General features: G+C 39.4%; 1 protein-coding gene, 1 non-coding gene and 1 pseudogene across 2 annotated transcripts; 2 read left to right on the top strand and 1 right to left on the bottom strand.

The window, feature by feature from the left end:
- The first annotated feature begins 2,297 nt into the window (after positions 1-2,297).
- LOC136504948 (protein Iojap-related, mitochondrial-like) lies at positions 2,298-9,049 on the top strand. Its single transcript, XM_066499998.1, has 4 exons — positions 2,298-2,682; positions 4,748-4,835; positions 5,856-5,953; positions 8,618-9,049. Exons 1-4 carry the CDS (start codon positions 2,389-2,391, stop codon positions 8,684-8,686), a joined length of 549 nt encoding a protein of 182 aa, XP_066356095.1. The 5' UTR covers positions 2,298-2,388; the 3' UTR covers positions 8,687-9,049.
- A 5,728-nt stretch (positions 9,050-14,777) lies between these two features.
- On the top strand, positions 14,778-14,849 carry TRNAQ-UUG (transfer RNA glutamine (anticodon UUG)). Its single transcript has one exon. It is a non-coding gene; the product is annotated as a tRNA-Gln (tRNA).
- A 1,720-nt stretch (positions 14,850-16,569) lies between these two features.
- On the bottom strand, positions 16,570-16,660 carry LOC136506209 (U6 spliceosomal RNA; annotated as a pseudogene).
- Between the last annotated feature and the right edge of the window lie 4,600 nt (positions 16,661-21,260).

Here is a 21,260-nt window from a genome sequence, read left to right as displayed (position 1 = left end):
AAATAGACTCTCAAGAATAACTTTAATTTCAAAACCACAAATGCTATGATTTGCTAGACTATGATAAGTGTCATAGTTAACTACCTTGTTTAGTGTGGTTATATTTTGCACGGGTTTCACCGCTCTTATAGAGTGTTGTAGTCTCGTTTCGCTAGAGCTTAGACTGGATTAGGTAGTGGGTTTTATAGATTAAGCATGATGTTTAAGCTGTAGCTTGCCTATGTTTATGGCCACCACGTTCGGTCCAGTTTTTAAAGCATATGGCTCTTTACAGTTGGTGTTTGGTTTGTGTCCCGAAGTGCTATCGATCGAATCCTTCTATTTATTGGTTTAACTGTGTCACTGGCATTAATACCAAAGTTGTGCTTAGTAGTAGTAATAACTTAGTACTCTTGTACTCACTCATTGTTCTTCCACTAGCTACGCCTTCTATCTTGAACTTCGTCCTTGTACCCTACCTTAGCATTAAGCAATGTGCACCATTATGGTTAAATCCCCATCTAGAGTCACGATATGCTTTTCTAGCGGTAAAATATAAATGACCTTGGTATATTCCCGAGCAAAGTAGTACATCTATAGATTTTGTACGCTTGCGAAATCATCCAATAAAACATAAGAAATATCAAGTTTTCAAATTGGCCCAAAGTGCAGTCAAGCGTAGAGGCAAAAGTACATCGGTCCCAGTCACAGGTCATGCCATCAAGTCACATGCTAATTCAAACAAATAGGCCTACATGTGGCTCACCCAGGCGCACGTCCTATCTACCGCTGCCCTCTAGCTCAGCCCTCGCACTCCCTCTCCTGGTCACTCATACTCCCTCCGTCCCATTGAGTTTGTCGTTGGAAAACCGTGTCCCCCTCACAATCCCGCTTCCCGAGCGACAAACTCAATGGGACGGAGGGAGTACATCCTACAGTACTCGTCAGGCGCTACCCAACCCTAGAGCAGTGTGAATCGACCTTTATTAGGGGAGGCCCAACACGGACACAAAGGCCTAGAGGCCAGACCCAGCCTCTTCGGGAGGCCGTAAACGATCGTGGATTATTTACTGCTGACTAGTTTGGTGTAAGAGAAAAATACTGCTCCCGGCTGAAAATTTACGATCGTTTACGAGCAAGCGAACAGGGTGCGGCGGCGAGCCAGTGGGTTCTGTAGTGCCAGTCAGCTGGTTTGACAGTGCAGGAGACATCGAGATGTAAAGCTATTCAGCTAATAGCTTTTGTGGTTGATAAGTTAGCGGATGTTATATTGCTGTGAAAAGAAAATGCTATATTATAGCTAATAAGTTAGGCTGATAAGTTCAAGCCGACAGGTAACACTCGTGGCAAAGTGCGGGTGCACGATGCTCGAGGCGGGAGCCAAAGAAGTAGCGAAGCATATCAGCGTTGCATTTCTCATTTTTTTAACTGATCTTTGCAATCAGGCAGTCTCACTGTCCAAGTTCAATCCTCTCCATTTCAAATTTTTTAGTTGACTAAATTGGATTCATGGGTTATTTATGCTGCTACCTGTAGACTTCTTCTAGGATTACAATATATCTAGATACATGGTTAAAGTAATATATGTAAAAAAACAAAAGCATCTTATGATATGGAAGTGAGGGAGTAGATCATAGGCATACTTATGGAGTTTCGCTAACCTGTGGACTATTCTTACACTATTTTTTTTTTCTATCTGAACAAGTTTTTATTTAGATTTATTTATATTTTTATGTGTTCATAGAGTATACTTTCTCTGTTCCAAAATAAGTGCATGTCTTGCACTTCAAGGAATCAAATATTTTTTAGTTATACAAAATATGTATGAAAAAAGTACTAATGTTATGACATCAAAATGTGTATTACTCTCTCGGTCTAAGAAAACAAGCAATTCTAACATAGTAGCATGTTTTAGTATATCATGTTTGACCAATTATAAATAAAAAGCTATAAATATTTATAACATTAAATAAATATCATTAGATCAAATATGAAATATATTTTCATAATAAAATAATTTGGAGTCACAAATATGAATATTATTCGCTAAAAACTTGGTCAAACATGTACAACTTTATCAGACACGCAATCCAAAATTGCATGTTTTCCTGTACATATGAAGTATTAGATTAACCATGTCATATATTTTCATACTAAACCTATTTAGAGATTCAAATGTTAATACTATTTTCCTACAAATTTAGTATCTGTTGATCTATCGAGGTATGAGATGAGCATTTTGGAACCGAGTATTTTCTCAATGAAAATTTGATGCACGTTAAATCCGCACTTGAGCTGTTAACGGGCGTCCTCTTGGGTCTTGGCTCGGCTTCGGCTCCTCGCTAGAGAGAGAAACGGAAAAGGTTACGGAAAAAGAAAAGGCCATCGAAAACCCTGCCGCCGCCGCCGATGCTCTCCGCCGTGCGATCTGGTGCCATTGGCCGGTGGCGATCGCCGCCGCACCTCCTCCCACGCCTCTTCTCCTCCTCCTCCGGCCCTTCTCCCGCGCGGCCGCAGGCGGCGGCGCTGCTGGAGCTCGCGGAGGTGGAGAAGGTGCTGCGCGACGTCCGGGCGGGCGACGTGCGCGTCTTCCCCGTCGGCGAGGGCGGGCTGCACGGGGGTGCCTGCGCCGACTACATGGTCGTCGCCACAGGCCGCTCCGATTGGCACGTCCGCAACATCGCGCAGGCGCTCCTGTACAAGGCACGCACTCCCCTGATTTTTCCCCTTCCTCTGCCTCCCTCGAGAGGAGCGAAATGAAGGTTTCCTGTTTTTTCCCGGGGCATCCCAACCAGCCATTTTCGTGGTGATTATCCTGCCTTGGACTGTTAGAGGGCGTTTGGTTTGGGGAATCACCTCGGTCTAGATGGGGTGCATCGTAAGTCCATTCTTTAATGGAGTGTTTGGAGATTTGGGGAATCAACCCATTCTAGATAGGGTGAAGCATCATGAGTCCATTCCTCAAATTTAGTGGAATGACTTCATTCCTCGTACTAGTAATAATTATTAGCTTGTGAAAAATGATGTACCGATATATCAACTCATTTTATTCGACAAACCAAACCAAAAACTAGTTTGTGAGATGATGATGGACTGGACCACTCCATTCCACAAACCAAACACCCTCTAAATTTAGTGGAATGACTCCATTCTTCGTACTAGTTAATTATTGACTTATGAGGAATGAGGAGCTGATGTGTCAACTTATTCCATTCTAAAAGCCAAACAAAAAAAGTAAGTGACAATGATGGACTATTTCATTCCTCAATCCAAACACAGAAACACCCTATAGATTTCTAGCCTGCAAGGTTCTTGCTCAATTTCCTACCGTTCATCCCACCATTTCCTGGACTAATAACATCTGGGATTTGACAAAGGTTTCATTTGGCAACTGGGTTGAGATGGGTGTTGTTCGAATTGAGTGCTTCACATTTGTGGGTAAGTTGGAAGTCAAGCTAGCTAAACAGGCTAAGAGCCAAGAATCCCCAGACGATTTAGGACCTAGGAAGTCTGTTTTCATGTTTGTTGGTATCTCTGCTGGATATCTTTCAGAAAGTATACTGGTACATTGAGCAATCAAACTCTAGACTTGAGAACTATACCGTTCTCTGATGCATCGGTATTGTACCAGTGAGTTTATGTACTTATTTGTAAAGGGCACATGCCATGTGGGGTATGATAATCTTTATTCCTTCAGTTTCAGTTTAAGAAAAAAAGTTAATATTCTTATGTTCCTCTGATATGTGACGGGACCTGCCTAATGCATGGTCCATCTTAGCTCAGTAGCACCAATCCCTAGATGGCTGACTACACCATCATGATTATTGGTGTTTCGTTACACATTTACTTGTATATAATTTGGAACCTGCTTGTTTTGTTAAATGTTGTGCCAGATAGACACACCATTTACCACATCAGTATATCTGGGGTTTGAAGACGGATTTATTTGTTACTTGGATTGGCATTGATAAAATTCAATTGATTGATGTGCATTCATGGGCAAGTTGGAAATGTTTCTCATTAAGCAACTGGAGTTATCTCCAGAAGCACCTGGACAATTTGGCTCATAGATGATTTTTTTTTTCTGTTGATTTAATATATTCATGTTCGTTAGTATCGTCTGCTAGAGATTAGAAAACCACAAACCCTAGACTTAGATATATATGATTCCCTGATCTATGGATACTATACATTCGCATTTATGTAAATGATTTGTCTTGCATACTTGTCTTGGAAGTGTAATTTTTATTATTTTCCATCTTTTCAAATTAAGAATGTTGCACCCCAATGTCGGCTCTGATATGGTCCATCCTAGCACCAATCCTTGATCCCGTCCAGGCTCCAGTTCAATTTTTTGCAATGGTAGTCAGACAACTCCCTTGGCGCGTTAAATCAACCTGAGCCTTGTGCTAGCGTTTTATTCTGAGGTATGGTGAAGTCAATAAGGGTCATTGTAGTTTTTGTGATAGCAGTTTATTTGACTACACCTTTGACTTAAACCAATAGCAGAAGAGATATGCAACCAGATTTGGCAGAGATTATGATTTTGAATGACAGAAACACCATTGCAAGAAAATATAAAATATTCTTCTCCACTGCCTCATCTTTCAGTTTTGACTACTTATAATGATTATTTATTTCTTCCTGGTAATGTTTTTAAATATATTTTTTCATTATATTGACATGTAGTGTATGTTTATTTTAAGTCTCCCCTTCAGTTGCTGGAACATGCTGTGAAATTCTACTGGCTGATCTTATCTTGTTACAGATAAAGCAAAAGCAGAAGGGCTCTGATAGAATATTGATGCCAAGTGTAGAAGGTCAGCAAGCGGGAAAATGGGTTGTCATTGATTCAGGTAATCTGAGCATCTCATATTCTCATCCTTGCCACTTTGTGATTTAATTATGGCAATTTATTTGTTAAAGTTGTGTGGCGTTGAAAATAATCTTGTGGTGTTGAAAATAATCTTAAGTATTGTCCATCTAATTGATGGCATAAAGCATGTTTTTTCTTCCAATTTATCATGTTGTGCTCCTACAATTATTGCATTTCTTAGTATTTGGTAGAATTGAAAACCAGTGTGCATACAGTGTTGTTAACTGGAGTGCAAGTTTTGATAAAATGCTCCATGCTGAACCTTTTCTCTTATCACTAATGATGCAAGTGTGATGATTATGTGTACATCTAGTCATATTTGATAATTTTCCTTATTTAGTAAGTGAACTTAACTTTAGTTGAGTTGTTTGCTAACTTGCTGATTTTCTTTTACTTTCTATTTGTTTCCAAAGATCAACCGCGTTTGAATTCTGTTAGCAAATATCTGATTTTGGGGTTCAACATTAGGCTGGTGCACTCTAGTCATCCTCAAGAAATTCAACAGTGGAATTGAGATTATCTTTTTATTGACTACAGTTTCTTTTCCCTTTTATATAAACCTTCATAAGCTGATCATTAAATTGTTTATGGAGTTTGAAAATATTTTCTGATAATCTAATTACATTTAAGGGTACATTGACCGAAAAACTTTATTGAACATGTGAATTCCAGGTGTATCCTGAGTATTGGCTAATATGATTTTGAAAGCAATGCCACATTGCCGATGCTTGTTGTTTGTAATATACATGAACAATGGAATAGATCAGATAGTTTTATAGTAATAATCTATGGAATCTCATGGCGCTACAGGAAGTAGAGGCCAAATTTGATGTTAGTAGCAAACTATCCAAAAAACAGAGTATATTGGATTCCAAACTCCAGTTTCATGTCTTGTACCTCTACCATTTTCGGTTTCACGCTATCAGAAATTGTTCTGGATGATTGCTTTATGGTGAAGTCTTTTGCCCTATCCATGTAATTTGACCTTTTGTTATGGCAGGAAGCATAATCATCCACGCACTTGAAGAAAGGGCAAGAGAGTATTATGATTTAGAAAGCATTTGGTCAAAAGAGGTGTCCCCTAACACTTCCATTCAGGTTAGTGCCCTTAGAATTGTGTTTTATTGTTGTTTCCACATATAAATGATATCATAAGTCTCTTATTAATGATAGCTGGTATTTTATGTTGTTAATTGTTTATTGTCAATGTTGGATAAATCGATTGAGCTCAGTACTTCTCTGAATATTTATGTGATTTGTTTGATGTTGAGCAAAAACATGACAGTAGTTTGTCATTCTATAACCTGAGTTGTTATATGATTTTAACTCTAGTGGCCTTAAAGCCTGATAGTGTTTAAATATCAATAAAATCTGCTGTTGTCGGGCGTTCCAATCTACCTGGAGTGCATTCTATGTAAAAATGTTTTTGTTTAGTGTCCATTTTACTTTTTTATAGTGTGCAAACGAGTTCTGTGTAAAAGCATATTTGTTTCATGTCTGTTTAATTTAGTATATGTGCTTCAATTAGTGGGAAGATATGACTTTTCTCTGCATGTCCACAGAAAAACTTTCCAGTAAAAATGAGGATGTATACAGAAATATTGTGATTAAGTAAACAATTTGATATAAGAAACAGGTACGCGGTCTTTTCAAGCATATCTAATTGTCAAAACGTGATGTGCCCAGATCATCAAAATGAGGCTGTGCCAATCTAACTCAGTAACCAAATGTTCTCTATTTCTATTTATAATTGTTATATTATAGATACCACACATTGTTTGCTTAATGAATTGAGTTGGTAGTAAGCTGATTAGCTGAAGGGAATCACACTATATGTAATAAATGTATTTCCGCAAACTTTGAGCTCCTGAGGGTCCTTGATCTTACAAGCTTTTAATGGGAGCTCTAAGGATCAAGGACCCTCAGGAGCTCAAAGTTTGGGGAAATACATTTATTAAAAGCTTGTAAGATCATTACTGGGTCCTTGATCTTACAACCTAGTGATTATACAACAACAAACATTCATCAGGCAGGGTTTCAGTACCTTTATTTAGGTGAAATGTGACTATTTCAAGGTAATTAGTGAAAGTGTAACAAAAGAATTGATTAATAAAAGACATTACTGGGTTCACCTCAAAACCAGTGGTTACTGGTCTCCCATTTAGTAATAGTTTAGCTGATTCTGTAGATTTGATCCTGGCTACGAACAATTTAGTAAACAAAACTAAAATATAATAACAAAAATTATATTTAGAACAGAAAGCACACCATAAAATAGACATCTCTTTTATGAACAGCATTTGATGTCATTGATCATCGTGGAATACTTACAAAATCAAATGGTCACATTTTTTTTTAATGTGTGGACGACCCATATTCCACCTTGTAACAAATGAAACATATCTGGTTAAAAAGGCATTATTGAGAAACACCTGGTAGCAACAAACATGGAAGCAATTAGTATATAGAGGTTTAAGACAACTGATACTTGCAACTCCTTACAGGACCAGAATGAAACTACAACCATAAACTAAATACTGAATTATGCACTAAGCAGAAAGAAAGAAGCGCTAGGACCATTGTGAAAACATGGACTTGCTTTGTCAACTCCTTTCCTTCGGTCCTGTTTTCAGTTATCTTCCTGTCCTGCATCCTCATACTGGCAATCCTCATGAGGTTGCTTTATTGAAAATGAATATTGGATTTAACTTTGCACTCCAGTATTCTAAAGTTATTTGCTCTAATTGTTTACATCTTTGTGCCCTAACATTCTAACATCAGCATTGAATGATTCAACCCTATCAAACATGGTTTTTGAGATGTCACCATGCTGTTGAGGTGTACACCAGGTGGCACAGGACGCCACAAGGTTTTAGCTATGCTATATCATCTAGGCGTTGCCTAATAAAAGGCACCTAGGCATCCAGGCGTACCCCAACTCCACAGGACGCCACAATGCCTCTAAAACCGTAACCCACAACTGCTGTATATCTCAATTAAAAAAGCATGCAATTCTCATATTAAATGTACTATGTACAAAGGAAAATCATGAAGAGGAATGTCATTGCTGTTTATCCAAATTCTTAACCGGGCTGATACTATTGGTATGTAGGGTTGCGATCAGATTAGAAGCTATCCGATTGCATTTGGTGCTGAATTTGATCTTGGATGCAACTTTTGAATTTTTAGAGATGTCTGTATCTGCAGTTAGAACGGATATTTGGAACTTCCTCAACAGATGACGTAGAAAATATAAGTAAATTATTCGGGAGAGTACCAGGGTGGGGCGGGGGCTACTCCTCACTCCCTCAACATTTATGCATGGAGGATGGATGTGTTGGTTTGTCACGCAGTTGAATTCCCAGTGCAGAGATCATTCTGAGCATTCTGAAAGCCTAGGAAGTTAATTTATATGCTTTCTTCCAAAGTGTATTGATCATTCAGTTGGAATCAAATTATACAGATAAATGTGGTGAGAATAATTTTCATATCCTTTCAACAAATAGACATAGTATTTCCTCATCTGGAAAATTTTTGTTTATAAATTCAATGGATCAATGTCACGTGTACTGTTCAATCCATGGTTGGTTACTGTCCAGTTCTTGTACCGTTTTTGAATTTGGAGATGGATTTGTACAGTTATTTGTGTATAGGCAAGCTGTGACTTTTACGATTTCTTTTTTTTTTTGGCTATATATATCTTTTTAAGTTCGATTAATCTATTCTCTTCTGTCGAGTCACAGTCCTTTTAAACCTCCGCAGGAGTTGGAGACCTCGCTGGTGAAGACACGTCGCCGGAACCTATCACAGAAACCCATGAACAGCATCTGAACTAGGGGATCTGGTACGATGATCCGTGAACCGTGATAAATTACGGGAGCTCGAGCTTTTTTCTCTTTCCATTTTGTAGCATCTTTTATACTTATCAAAACTGAAGGGCAGGCCTGGTGCAAGCGGTAGAGTCTTACCGCATGTGACCGAAAGGTCCTAGGTTTGAGTCGCGGTCTTTTTGCATTGCAGAAGTGAGGGTAAGGCTGGCCGCTGACACCCTTTCCCAGCAGAGCTGGAGCTCTCTGCACTGGGTACGCCCTTTTATACTTATCAAAACTAGTCTTATTATGGTGGGTTTTATATGGACTAAAATCCCGTTAATGTAAGATCCATTGCAAACATTACCGAGTCTGTGTGCACGAATTTGGATTTTGGGGCTACTGTAGTACGTTCGTTTTTATTTGGCAAATAGTGTTCAAACATGGACTAATTAGGCTCAAAACGTTCGTCTCGCAATTTTTCACCAAACTGTGCAATTAGTTTTTCTTTTCGTCTACATTTAATGCTCCATGCATGGATCGTAAACATTCGATGTGTAGTAACTTTTTAGAAGTTGGGGTGGAATTAAAAGGCCTGAGTTCACCATAGGGATAATGGGACTGACAAGCCAGTCAGATATGAGTTATCTCGTGGCTCGTGCATCCTATAGCGATTACACACCTGCAACGCAATCTTGAAATGTAGGACATATTTTTCTTACCTTGGCGCTTCACCTTTTTTACTACCAGATTTTTCTTTCCCCTCTTTGCCTGTGTCTTCCATTTCCGCTGAGCTAGACCTACCTATTTTATTTTCTTTACTAGTAGAAATAAAAAATATAATAATTCAAATTTGAACCGATTATTATTATTTTGGGTGTAGCCAATTGTTGCTGTCACATAAGTCTTCATGAAACATGAATATTTAGCGTATAATTTAAATCCATGCGTTGTAGCAGAAACAAAAAAATATGATACTTCAAATTTGAACATGTTGTATTATTACTAAAGATATTAGAGTGTGATGTTCGCAACAGTTTGTTTGTAGCCAATGGTCTTTATATAAAGCATACTAAACAATTAGCACATAATTTAAGTTTTAATGTGAACTTGAAATAACCTAATTTATACCATAATTACCAAGTTATGCATATCTTTTCTACCACGTTTTATCAACGATACGCTTAAGATAGTCTTATAGATTTGCAGCCGCAAGAACTAAAAGTCTTTTACAATTTTCATCATAAGTCGATAGCTGGATCAAAAAGTCTCTTGCTTGGGTTCTACTTGTCGAAGTCTTTGAACACTAGCGACGAATTAAAGGTTTCACAGTGCCTGTCTTGCTATGCAATCTCAATAGCTCGATAGACAATGGCGAATTTAATGTCATCATGCAGCGTAGTGTTGCACGCATAATAATTCAAACTTTTGCATGGGCTATTTGTTAATATTTAAAGCTAAAGTAATATGATTCTCATGAACAAAATCACCTAGTAACAACTACAAATATAGAAAGGACAATGTAGAGTAACTAAGTCAAAATGAACAAACTATTTTTTAAAAAAAATATTTATAAATTAAAATATTGAAATTTATTTACTATGGTGGGGGGAATTTGGACAACTTGCGATGAGCGATCCGACGGCTAGGAAGGCAAAAAGCGTTAGGAGGCGTTAGATGTCGGCTAGGAAGGCAGAAATCGTCGGGAGAGAGTCGTTGGGAGGTAACGCCTCCCAACGCTTACAAAATTGAGGGAATTAAGACTCTAAATAAAGGAGTGGTAATTCCTTTTTCGTAGTTCTTTTATGTAATTAAGGGTAAAACGGTAAATCCATAATTATAAAAATAATGTTTTGAGTAGTATAGTTAGGGTGTATGATTCAACTACTATAGTTAGATGAAAATCTTCATTTTTTTTTAAAAAAATATTCTTCTAGGGTTCCACTCGCCGTCGTCCACTAGTCCGTGCTACAGGAAACCACCGCCGCCGGTGGGAGGGGACCGCGCGGGGCTGGGTGAGTGAGTGGGTGAGGGCGAGGGAGGCCACACTTGCGGCGGCATGCCAGGACAAGGGAGATGTCGAGGGCGAGGGCGGAGTTGCCGTGCACAAGGTGGTGGGTGGGTGGCCCAGCCGGGTGGGCTGTTGCTGGGATGCCCGCCGCAATGGCGCCCGCCGCCCGCCTCTTAAACCAACATGATAAAATAAGAGATCTGACCTTATGGAGTTAGCACCTCTTTGTAGACGATATCCTTCGTGTATGTATCATTTACCATCGAGATTTTTTTCCTTCTTACAAGCAAACTGAGAACAAAAGCAAGAACGTGAAGAATGCAATCTGAAATTGCAAACATTTATGAAGTTTATCAAACTAATAGAAGGTTCAAGTCATGGCGAACAAGATCAAGAACAACTTATTCACATCAGTCGATCTTGGCAATACAAGTGCTAGGAATGATGTCTGTTTTATGAGAAAACAAGAACGCAACAAAACCTAAACCCTAACGAGTGCGACGACGGCTACTTATAATGTCTTGGCATGCTAAACCCTTGGGCGCGCCTCCTAATGGGCTTTAAGACAATACACGGACCAACAGACGGTGTTGCAGTATCCTGGCAGATTCTGGACGCTGACTTGTATAAGGATCGTGACAAAAAAAACCTAAGAGGGGAGGGTGAATTAGGCAACTTAAAAATCTACTTCTAACTACAACCTCTAATTTTCACCTTAGCAAAATTTATGCAATTAAATAAACTATCTAAATGTGCAAATATGATTTTGTTGGTGTGTTGCTATCTCTACTGCAAAAGATTTACGCAACCTAGGTTCTAATCCTATCAACTAAGCTAGGAAAGATAAAGCTCACAACCAAGGTAGCAATGTAAATGCGAAAGCTAAAGATGAGGTAGAGATACAAACTCCGGTTGATGACTCCAGTATTTCTACCGAGGTATCAAGAAGCGCTCAAGCTTCCCCCTAGTCCTCGTTGGAGCCCCTCGCAAGGGCCAAGCTCTTGGTTAGGTAACTTCGTGGATAGTCCCGGGCCTTCCCCATGCGCAAGTGGATCTTCCGTGTGCCTTCCAGCAAGTCTCTCCTGGACTACTCTCCGTCGTCTTCACTATCAAGCTTCCGGGCGAAACACCATGGACCTTGTTTCCTCCGATACACGGTGACGGCCACATCATAAGCACGGTTTGTGTGGTCTCGCAAGACTACGAGCCTCGCCAAGTACAAGCACGACGCGCACAAGCACCTTTGATCAAGAGGTATGCAAACCTCACTAGCAACTAGACCTAAGCCTAGAGCAAGCGCATATGAGCATGGTCTAACTAACCTAAGCATTTCGCAAAGCACATACGCCAATCACCAAGTTGAGTTGTTCAAGCCGACAACAATCATACATGATGAAATATATATACAATGAGAGCATAGATCACTTTTCAGGTATCTCCCCATAATTGCTCTTAGATGATCACCTTGCAATGTTTATAGCATATATAAATTCTCAAAACTGCTTTGATTACTTTATATGGATCCTCCCAACTTGGAGACCACTTGTCTTTTCCACACCGGTTCCAAATTTGGAATTGCTTTTTCATCTTCTTATTCTAAGCTCAGGGAACATGAGCCTTTTTTATCTGCTGGGATTGTGCTCTATTTTATTTTTGATACACTTGACCAAAGCTTTGTTAACGAAGCTTGACCATTAACTCCTTATTGTACCATAGCATTTTGCCCATTTTGTAGCAACCAGCACTAAGCAATACCCCTTTGATGATGAGGGAGGAAGGCGACCAATAAAATCTGACTCCTAACCTTAAATATAATTAGGCATCATGTACTTAAATATAATTGATCATTAGGCATCATGTACTTACATGCAATTCATCGAACACTTTTATAAACTTGTATAAACTTTAGAGCTTGGATCACGTAAATAACTATGAATGTGAATACTCCGATTAACCAAATCGGCCATAACCTCATTGGAATAAATTTGGGCACAGTTTGGCATATCACAGGGAAAACCGACATGGGCCAATTTTAGCAGGGTCAGCCACACCAGCATGGCCTAGGCCAATTTCAACGGCCTTGGCTCGTCTTGTTCTTTTTGCATCGCCTTCTCTTTGATATGGAAATTCCATCTTTCAACATTGAAGTCTGATACTTGTTGAGCCAGCATGTTAGCCTTATAATTTTCATGCCTCAGAATATGTCAAATTTGGAATTCGACAAAAGCATATAATGATGTCAAAGCATTTATCAAGATATATGTACTAAATGATCTTTCCAAACATCTAAATACATCAGCCTCTTGCTAGACTACTGGTAAAGAATCACTAACATGTTTCACCTCCATACATTGCAAAATGATACACTCCACTCCGATATTTATGAGGTGGGAAAACTAACAACGAAAATTATTATGTGCAGCTTCAATGATATCATAGCAACTTCATTGATTCAGTGGCAAATACAAGCTGAGGACACATAACAAGATTAAAAAGAATGTTGCTAAGAAATTTCAAAGTTAGTGGATCATACAGATGAAATGATAATCATCAAAAGGCGTCAGCCATTCACCTTCCATATGGTGGATTGAAAACAACTTGGTACAATGCCACCAATCTATGTATGTAAAACTGGTGGCCGGTGATCTCTAGACTGCTATATCCTCAGTGGCAGCAGATAATAGCACCAAGAAAAGGAAAATGGAAAAAAAAAAAGAACAGTAAAAAATACACAGGACTTGAAATCTGAATTTATGTTTTGTTGCCTAAGAGACTTAATGTTTCTATAAGAGAATGGATAGGCAAAAATCATCATATTTCTATACAGGGGAGGAGTCGTTTTAGTTTCAAAGAGTGCAATATCTAATACTGAACAAGATGCAATGTTTCAGAATGAGAGTTCACTCCAAAGTTTCCTGTTCACAAATGTGTCCACACAACCAAGATGTCATATTTGTGATTCATGGGCCTCGCACATGTTATTTATCGAAGCAGGTGTGCGCCATCTAGCCACATATCAATAATCTTGAAACGCAGAAAAGCCACATAAGCTGGAAATGAACTCGTACACAGCCCTACAATTGCACTCTTTCGGACCTTCCCCTAAAAGCTGGTGAAAACTGAATGCACCATTTCAGCACATGCCTCACAGAACAAAAGCACGACATATGACGCATAACAGGCCATGTGTGACAACTGCAAGGTGCATGCATACAATGTATGAACACTATATTACACAAAATCATCAAATTGGAGGAAACTTTCCTCTTTCCTCCTATCTTTCACTCACATAGCTGTCCAAATTAATATCCTGATCTTCCTAATCACCAATCGATAATGCATCAAAGCGAATCGCAAAATGTGGAAATACCACATTTCATTGAGCACCACAAACAAAAGCAGTGCACCTGGGCCACTATGGGACAGTGGGACTGGGAACAATACTAGAAGCTCAAATGGCCATGAAAATAGGCACCCTTAGGCTACCATGCTTCAAAATTGCACAGTTTAGTTTATTAATAGTATTTGCATGACAAATTGGGCTCTAACAATATTCATGAGCTATCTCCGCTCCAAATTATTCTGATGAGAGATGTTACTATATCTTAGTCCCATCCCATGATTTAATAAGTTCTATTTCCACAGCTTTGGATTTGACCACATGCAATGCATTTCTAGGACTACACTCACTGAGTTATACTGCCATATATTCAGCACATTCCATGGGTTCCTTGCTTCAGCCTTATTTTAAAACAAAACTTGAATTTCATTACTTGAATTCCATGGATACCCTATGTTGCATACACGATCAACTTTCTCTCTTTAGTTCACAAATTTATGTAGCCGCAGCATGGGTGCATTTAGCTTGCAAAACATCCAGCATGATATGAATACTAATGTTCAACAAATTATCGGATTTGGGCTCAAGAAACTTTCAATTGTTACAACTGTACAGCATTACCAATATATCTAAAGCTATGTTTTATCACTTATGTGATTTTTTAAAGTGGGAAAAAAATAAATACAGGATAACATATTTATTACCATTTTCTATGGATATGTTGTATGTAAATATCATCATCACGGGATAACATACACAGATGGTTCCATGGTGTAGTGGTAATCACTCCAGACTTTGAATCTGGTAACCTGGGTTCGAATCCCGGTGGGACCTAGGTTTTTTTAAACAGAAAATTTATTATATGCACTCAAAAATCCAATTTTTTTTTTAGAAAATACTATCATCCTTGACACGACAAACAGCTATGAGCCAGAGAGTAGGTGGATATAGCCCTAGGGCATTGCGTCCTGCAGTTGTGGTTGAGACAAAGGAGACTGGAGATGGAAACAAATGTCTAAAGGGAATAAGAGAGGTTTCCACTAAAAGTTAACATACTGGACACAACAAAAGAGGTAAAGAAAGTAGTTAATTCTCTTCTTTTTCCTTTTTTGCTTCATCTGAAAATAATGTATCTATCCCATTAATCAAAGGTGTGCGTGGACCTAAAAGGAACTTCTCCGAAGAAAGGTGGAAATAACAAAATGGCAAGATGAAAATCAACTTGATAGTTGTCTCAAAATCCTTTGGAGGTCCTACTAGTTGCTTCTTTGTAATGACAACATGTCTTTTGAAGGGAGAAACGTTTTGGCACACTGCATTAACAGTAGGCACATAACATCTGGAAGGATGCTTAAAGAGAGAGAACAATCAAGCTATTTCCTAAGAGTCTTAACCTACAATAGGGATTAACCAAATCCGCACGCTAATACCAGGTTATTCAGGTTACAACGTCATTTTTCATACTAAACTGGCCTTAGGCATCAACCGCTTAAGCAGAGAGCGAGTCTAAAGCAAGGTCGTCCTGACTTCCACCATGGCATGAAAAAGCAGCAACTTCCTGCAAAGCCCAAGTGTCCGGGTTGTACATGGCCTAAAGTAGCAAATATTTTCCTACGAAATCAGAAGGGTGAAGGCAAAGCGTGTAATGCAGCAAAAACAAAGGCTAATGATTCTCACGTGTTCCATACCCAACTCAACCGTTGTGCCAACTATCTGACCTTGATCAGGCCCAACTACATCAGTTTGGATTGACATTTGGCACGACAATGCACCCGCAAGCTTCAGTAGTTGATTTTCTGAATCCTGCGCTGATTAGAAGCGCCAAAGTTTAGCAGGACAGGAACGGGCGCGATTCAGATGCAGACACGAACGTGCTGATCCAACGATGACGCGACCCAACCCATGTAAAACAGCAGCCTACACAGGATTAAGAAAGCGAAAACCTCACAGACATACTGCTTCGGGAGAAGATTGGGGACACAGGGCAGCGAAGGGCGGTCACCTCACCGCGATGGAAACTGGATCGAAGCGAAGCCCGTCAAGCGCCGCGGCTGGGAATCCCACATTCCCCGGGCTAGCAACCGTGGTGGGCAACGGTTGCCCATTCCCCGTGTGGCGGCGGAGGCACGTGGGGACGCCGCAGCCGGCGGCATCAGGGAGCGCGGAGAGTGTTCAAGCCGTGGACGCAGGCCACGGCACGCTTGTTCTCGTGCGAGGATGGGCAACGTACATGGGACGCGGCGGCGAAGGGTTGGAGGCCGGGAGGATGCGCATGCCGTTGTGTTTGTTAGGGTTTCGGGGCTGCGGCGGCGGCGGCGAGATGGACGGGAAGACGGCGACGGACGACGGACGATTTGGAATTTCGAAGGGGAGGCCCGGGAGGGCATAGTAGCTTGGTCGGGGTGATGGGCTTCGTGGGGCTGTCATTTTGCGGGCCGTTGCCATTGCGTTTCGTTTCCTTTCATTTCAGTTCGGATGAGTTAAGCCCAGGGAAGCCCAAATATGTGCACACATCTGCATTCGTTGAAAATGACTTTTTTTTAACGTTTCCTGGAAGAACTTTTTTTTTTCGATTTGTGCCTTGCGCAGGGCCATGCTAATCTTCTACGTATCGTTTCAATTTTATCGAATGTCTCCAAAGAGACTTTCATGGAAGAACTTGACAAACATGGTGAGAGATTTGGCTCCAAAGTACAGGAAAAATTAGGATAGAAACCAATTATTGAAATCTAAGTCTACATGTAATCGTAGAGTTGCTGCAACTATGCTAGGATTTCATTGGGTGTGCAAAAAAATTAGGATATACTCCCTCCCTCCTTTATTAACTATTGTTCTCGTTTCCCGAGAAGTCAGTTGCACTCAACTTTGATAAAAAATATTAATATTTATAATATATAATTAGTACTATTAGATACATCATTGAACCTATTTTCATAATAAATTTATTTGGTGATACAAATGTTGCTCATTTTTTTATAAATCTAGTTAAAGTTAAAAAAGTTTGACTGGCACATAAACCATAGTAGACAAATAAATAGGGATAGAGTGAGTAAGGATTAAGAAACTAATCATTGAACTTTTCAAAAAAAAGAAACTAATCATTGAAACCGTCGTACGTATGGCATGATAAGATCCTGCCAACACTGTTTTTATATGATATGTTGGCGCAAAGGCAGATGGGCTCAAAACATGGAGAAATGGAAGCCGCGTAGCACCTCAAGCAAGCTTCCGAAGAAGCCTCTCTTTCTTCCAGATGAATCAACAGCTTTCTTTCCTTTCCTCCTTTTATTTTCCCTACTGGCTACACTATATATAGGAGTACATATATAGCATCAGTACTAGATTGAGATCTTAAGCGAGCCATTGATGAGTCGCTATCTGCCCACGCGTTGAAAGACACAGAAACGACGAACGTTGGACACGGGCAGGGCGTCGGCAAGCACTCCAAAGAGTAAATCTGAATGCAAAATGTGTCAAGCCGGCCGTCCGGATCCACTGTTCTAAGTACAAAAACGGGTTCCTGAAGCTTCAGCATTGTACCAACCAACCAACAAATCTTCTTTCGCCATTGACTTATGGTTAGGGGAAAAGATGTGGTCAGTTTAACGACCATCACCATCTATGTCCTGATCTACACTTTTTATGATGTTATTTACAACCGCATATTAATTTATGGAGATTTCAGAATAGAGCTAAATTTTGAATTCTAATGTAAGTCGCATCCTTGACTCCGTGTACATGTGTGGGTCCATTCTAAGCTGAGGAAATTTCGCAAAGGCAATGTGCCCAGACCCCCTATGAATGTGAAATCTCCACCGGATTTTTTGGAAATTAAAATAAAATTTGAAAATTTAACACTGCTGGCCCCTAGCATTTAAAAAAATTAACTTCTTGACTCCGTCCCTGAGTTACGCTCATGAGAGAAGGAATCATTTTTGAACTACAGAACTAAGGCCTCCATTTCATGGTTCCTCATGCTCCTGGAGCTCCTCTAGTAAAGCCCTAGACGGTTGCCAAATACTTCCCATGTTCCATAATAAATAGATTTCTACCAAAAAAATTGTCTACAAAAAAAAATCAATCACTAGAAGGCTAAATGGTCTACCTACTCACTTATTTACCTCAGAGTTCTCTCATATTTATTACCGCTCCCAAATTCTCCAATCCAGAGTTAGTTTCTAAAGTTGAATGGATATGGGAAATGCTATAATTAGTGCATGACTAGAATAATCACTGATAAGGTGCAACTACTCCAATTAATAAATGATGATATTTCTTTTCTCTATCATACTAATCTGTCCTAAACTTACTAGAAATCTGTTTATTAAAAAAACAAAAGGAGTAGGCTCCAACAATCACTTGTCCTGACATCTCAGGCTAAGTCAACATTTTAGAGCTCCCTCTTTACATTCGAGGTTAAGATGCTGACTTTTCTCGATGAGTTTTTTTTTTCTCATCACAAATTTTCCAAGATATATAGTTGCATTTATGATTTATGTTTCCTAAGGGGTTGCATGTCCTCAGAAACTTGGTGCAATTTTTCTCGAGTGGTTACTTTAATTAAAACCATATCCGTAAGTTTTGGTCAAGTTACAAATGATTGTACCATGATCATTCAGTAAAAGCGTCGACATCAATGATAACAATCCAGTCATGGTTCATAGGAACTACGTAATAAATGTTTAAAGACTTCATCGGGAATATAGAGAGCAACAAACCTAGCTATATCCTTTTGTCCTTGATCAAACTTTATATAGTTAGAAGAAATATGCGCACAATGTAAAGGACCTCCATGTGGAGAGTACAGTGCATATGTTCTTTGCCTTTACAAATGAATGAACAATGTACACGTATTAGTGGTTGCATTGGTACTTGTCTGTTGTGCCTCACAGTGATAAATTTGGCCGATTGCTAAGCAGCCCTGGCACTTTATTTGTAGGTACCTAGCTAGTTGGGTTGTTATAGAAATATTCTATTTTTCATTGCTAGTCTGTGCTTTTCAAACCACCGTTTTATGCCCTAAGGGCTTTTTTTTTCGAGTGATTTATGTATTTACTAATTAAACGTGATTTATAGCTGGGGAAAAACTTTTGTTTTATGACATACTCTGATCGAAGTATACATATTTCTACTCACTTCGTCCTAAAATATAAGTCATTCTAATTTTATTGAAGAGTCAAAATATCTCAAATTTGACCAAATTTATATAATAAGATAATAACATTTATGATACCAACTAAATATCATTAAATTCTTCGTTAATTTTCATAGTGCACCTATTTGATATCATAAATCTTTGTAATTCTCTCTATAATTTTGGTCAAACTTGATATACTTAAGATTCTTATAATAACTTATAATTTAAAATGAAAAGAGTACTTCACGGAGCACTGAAATGTAGTTGAAGTGCACAATCAGACACAATAAAATGCAATTGCTAATTGAATGAGACGCCAGGTACAACCGGCTAAACCCTCCAGCAGTGGCTGGTCCTGGGTCTAGGATACTCTTGGAGACGATGGTCTTTAATCAATACGAGTATGCTTTTTTTTTTTTGAAAAAAACTACTAGCATTTTTTACGCCACCTAAGCTGAAAGAGAGAGAAATAAAATGTGAATTGGCAGGATGCATACTGACAAGGTCAACGGATGTCTGTTGATAGCATGCATGCGGTGCGCTGTGGATTAGCCTCTCCTAGCTGGCGCCTGGCAGGCAACCAGACACAGGATCTTGCAGAGGCCAATGGGGAGGAAGATATAATTAATACAGTATATAATAATAAACGATCGGCTGTTTAATTAATTAATCAACTAACTGACGAATAATAAATTAATTCGGGGTTTTCAGGTGGGCGGTTGCTGTTGAGTGGGCACGCGATGTGATTAGCTAAGGCTCTGTTCGGCTGCTCTAATGAGTCGGCTTATCAGTCATGATACATTATTTTTCTCTCATAATAAATTAGTCATACAAATCAGCACAAACGAGACCAGCCGAACAGGGCTCATCGATCGACGCCCGCCGCCGCTTTTTTTTCTCCTCGAGGAGATGAGAATGCGAGATGCTCCGCTCACTCTCGCGATGTCCCTTTCTGCTTCTGTTGGCTCGTGCCTTGCGAATTCTATTCTTAATTTCTCCGTGACCAATTGATCATGCCTCCAAATCATTGCACCCCGGAATCTGCAGTAATTACTGGCAATGCCCTTGGTTATGCTTGGGCTCTACCTGGTCGACAACTAACCTGCAGGAACTTTGTTATCAAAAAACCTGCACGAACTTGCACTGCGTTTTTTCGTGTTGATGAACGAATAAAAAAAGCATAGCTGGCACTGCCTTTCCAACTGATAACGTTCATGGTGCCGAACAGGCAACAACCCTCCATAATGTGTACTGTAAAGTCGTATCTACAATTGCTAAGGCTAATCTCTGAGAAAAATTTCATAGTTTCATTCTATAGTTTCAGTAACATTTAATTTCATGACTCATTGCGAGTTGATAACTATGGCCCGTTTAGATCCAAAAAATTTTGGATTTTGGCTCACTGTAGCATTTCGTTTGTATTTGGTAATTAGTGTCTAATTATGGACTAATTATGTTCAAAAGTTCCGTCTCGCGATTTCTCGACCAACTGTGTAATTAGTTTTTTTCGTCTACATTTAGTACTCCATGCATGTGCCGCAAGATTCGATGTGACGGGTACTATGCAAAATTTTTTGGCAACTGAACGGGGCCTATGTTAAGAGAGTTTCATCCTCGTGAAACTTGTTTCTTCTCACTCTTCTTAAATATGATGCCACATCATCAAAATGCCTACATGACAGCTTATTAAATACGGATGAAATATGGATGAAACTTCCATTGAGACTGACTTAAAATGGTTGCTAAACACTATAAAGAGAGAAATATTTTAGGAAGAATTGCTAAAGTCCCATAATTGCTTTCAGAGGCTCAAGAAGTTTGACTCACAGGGTAATAGGCCCCTGTGTACGGACGAGGTACGAAGTTCGGGGGTTTTCTCAAACTAGGTGAGTGTAGGGTCGAGATGGCGGACTAGAGGGGGGTGAATAGTCATTTCTAAAAATTAATCACGCCGGCTACTCGAAATAAATGTAGAATTAAAACTATTGGTCTAGCAAAGACTACATACCTATGTCTGAGTTCACAAGCAGCTTATAAAGATCTTAATTAACCAACAAAGGTGTCAGGCTAGCTAGAGCTTCACCTAACCAAATCTAGGAGTAAGGTCA

Source organism: Miscanthus floridulus, chromosome 14, assembly GCF_019320115.1.
Source record: "Miscanthus floridulus cultivar M001 chromosome 14, ASM1932011v1, whole genome shotgun sequence".
NCBI classification, from domain to species: Eukaryota; Viridiplantae; Streptophyta; class Magnoliopsida; order Poales; family Poaceae; genus Miscanthus; species Miscanthus floridulus.
This window is presented reverse-complemented; position numbering and strand designations above follow the sequence as displayed.

Coding starts and splice junctions, on each gene's coding strand:
- LOC136504948 (XM_066499998.1), top strand. CDS start 2,389: ATGCTCTCCGCCGTGCGATCTGGTGCCATTGGCCGGTGGCGATCGCCG. Junction 4,836..5,855: donor ATGGGTTGTCATTGATTCAG/GTAATCTGAGCA, acceptor TTGTTATGGCAG/GAAGCATAATCATCCACGCA. Junction 5,954..8,617: donor CCCCTAACACTTCCATTCAG/GTTAGTGCCCTT, acceptor AAACCTCCGCAG/GAGTTGGAGACCTCGCTGGT.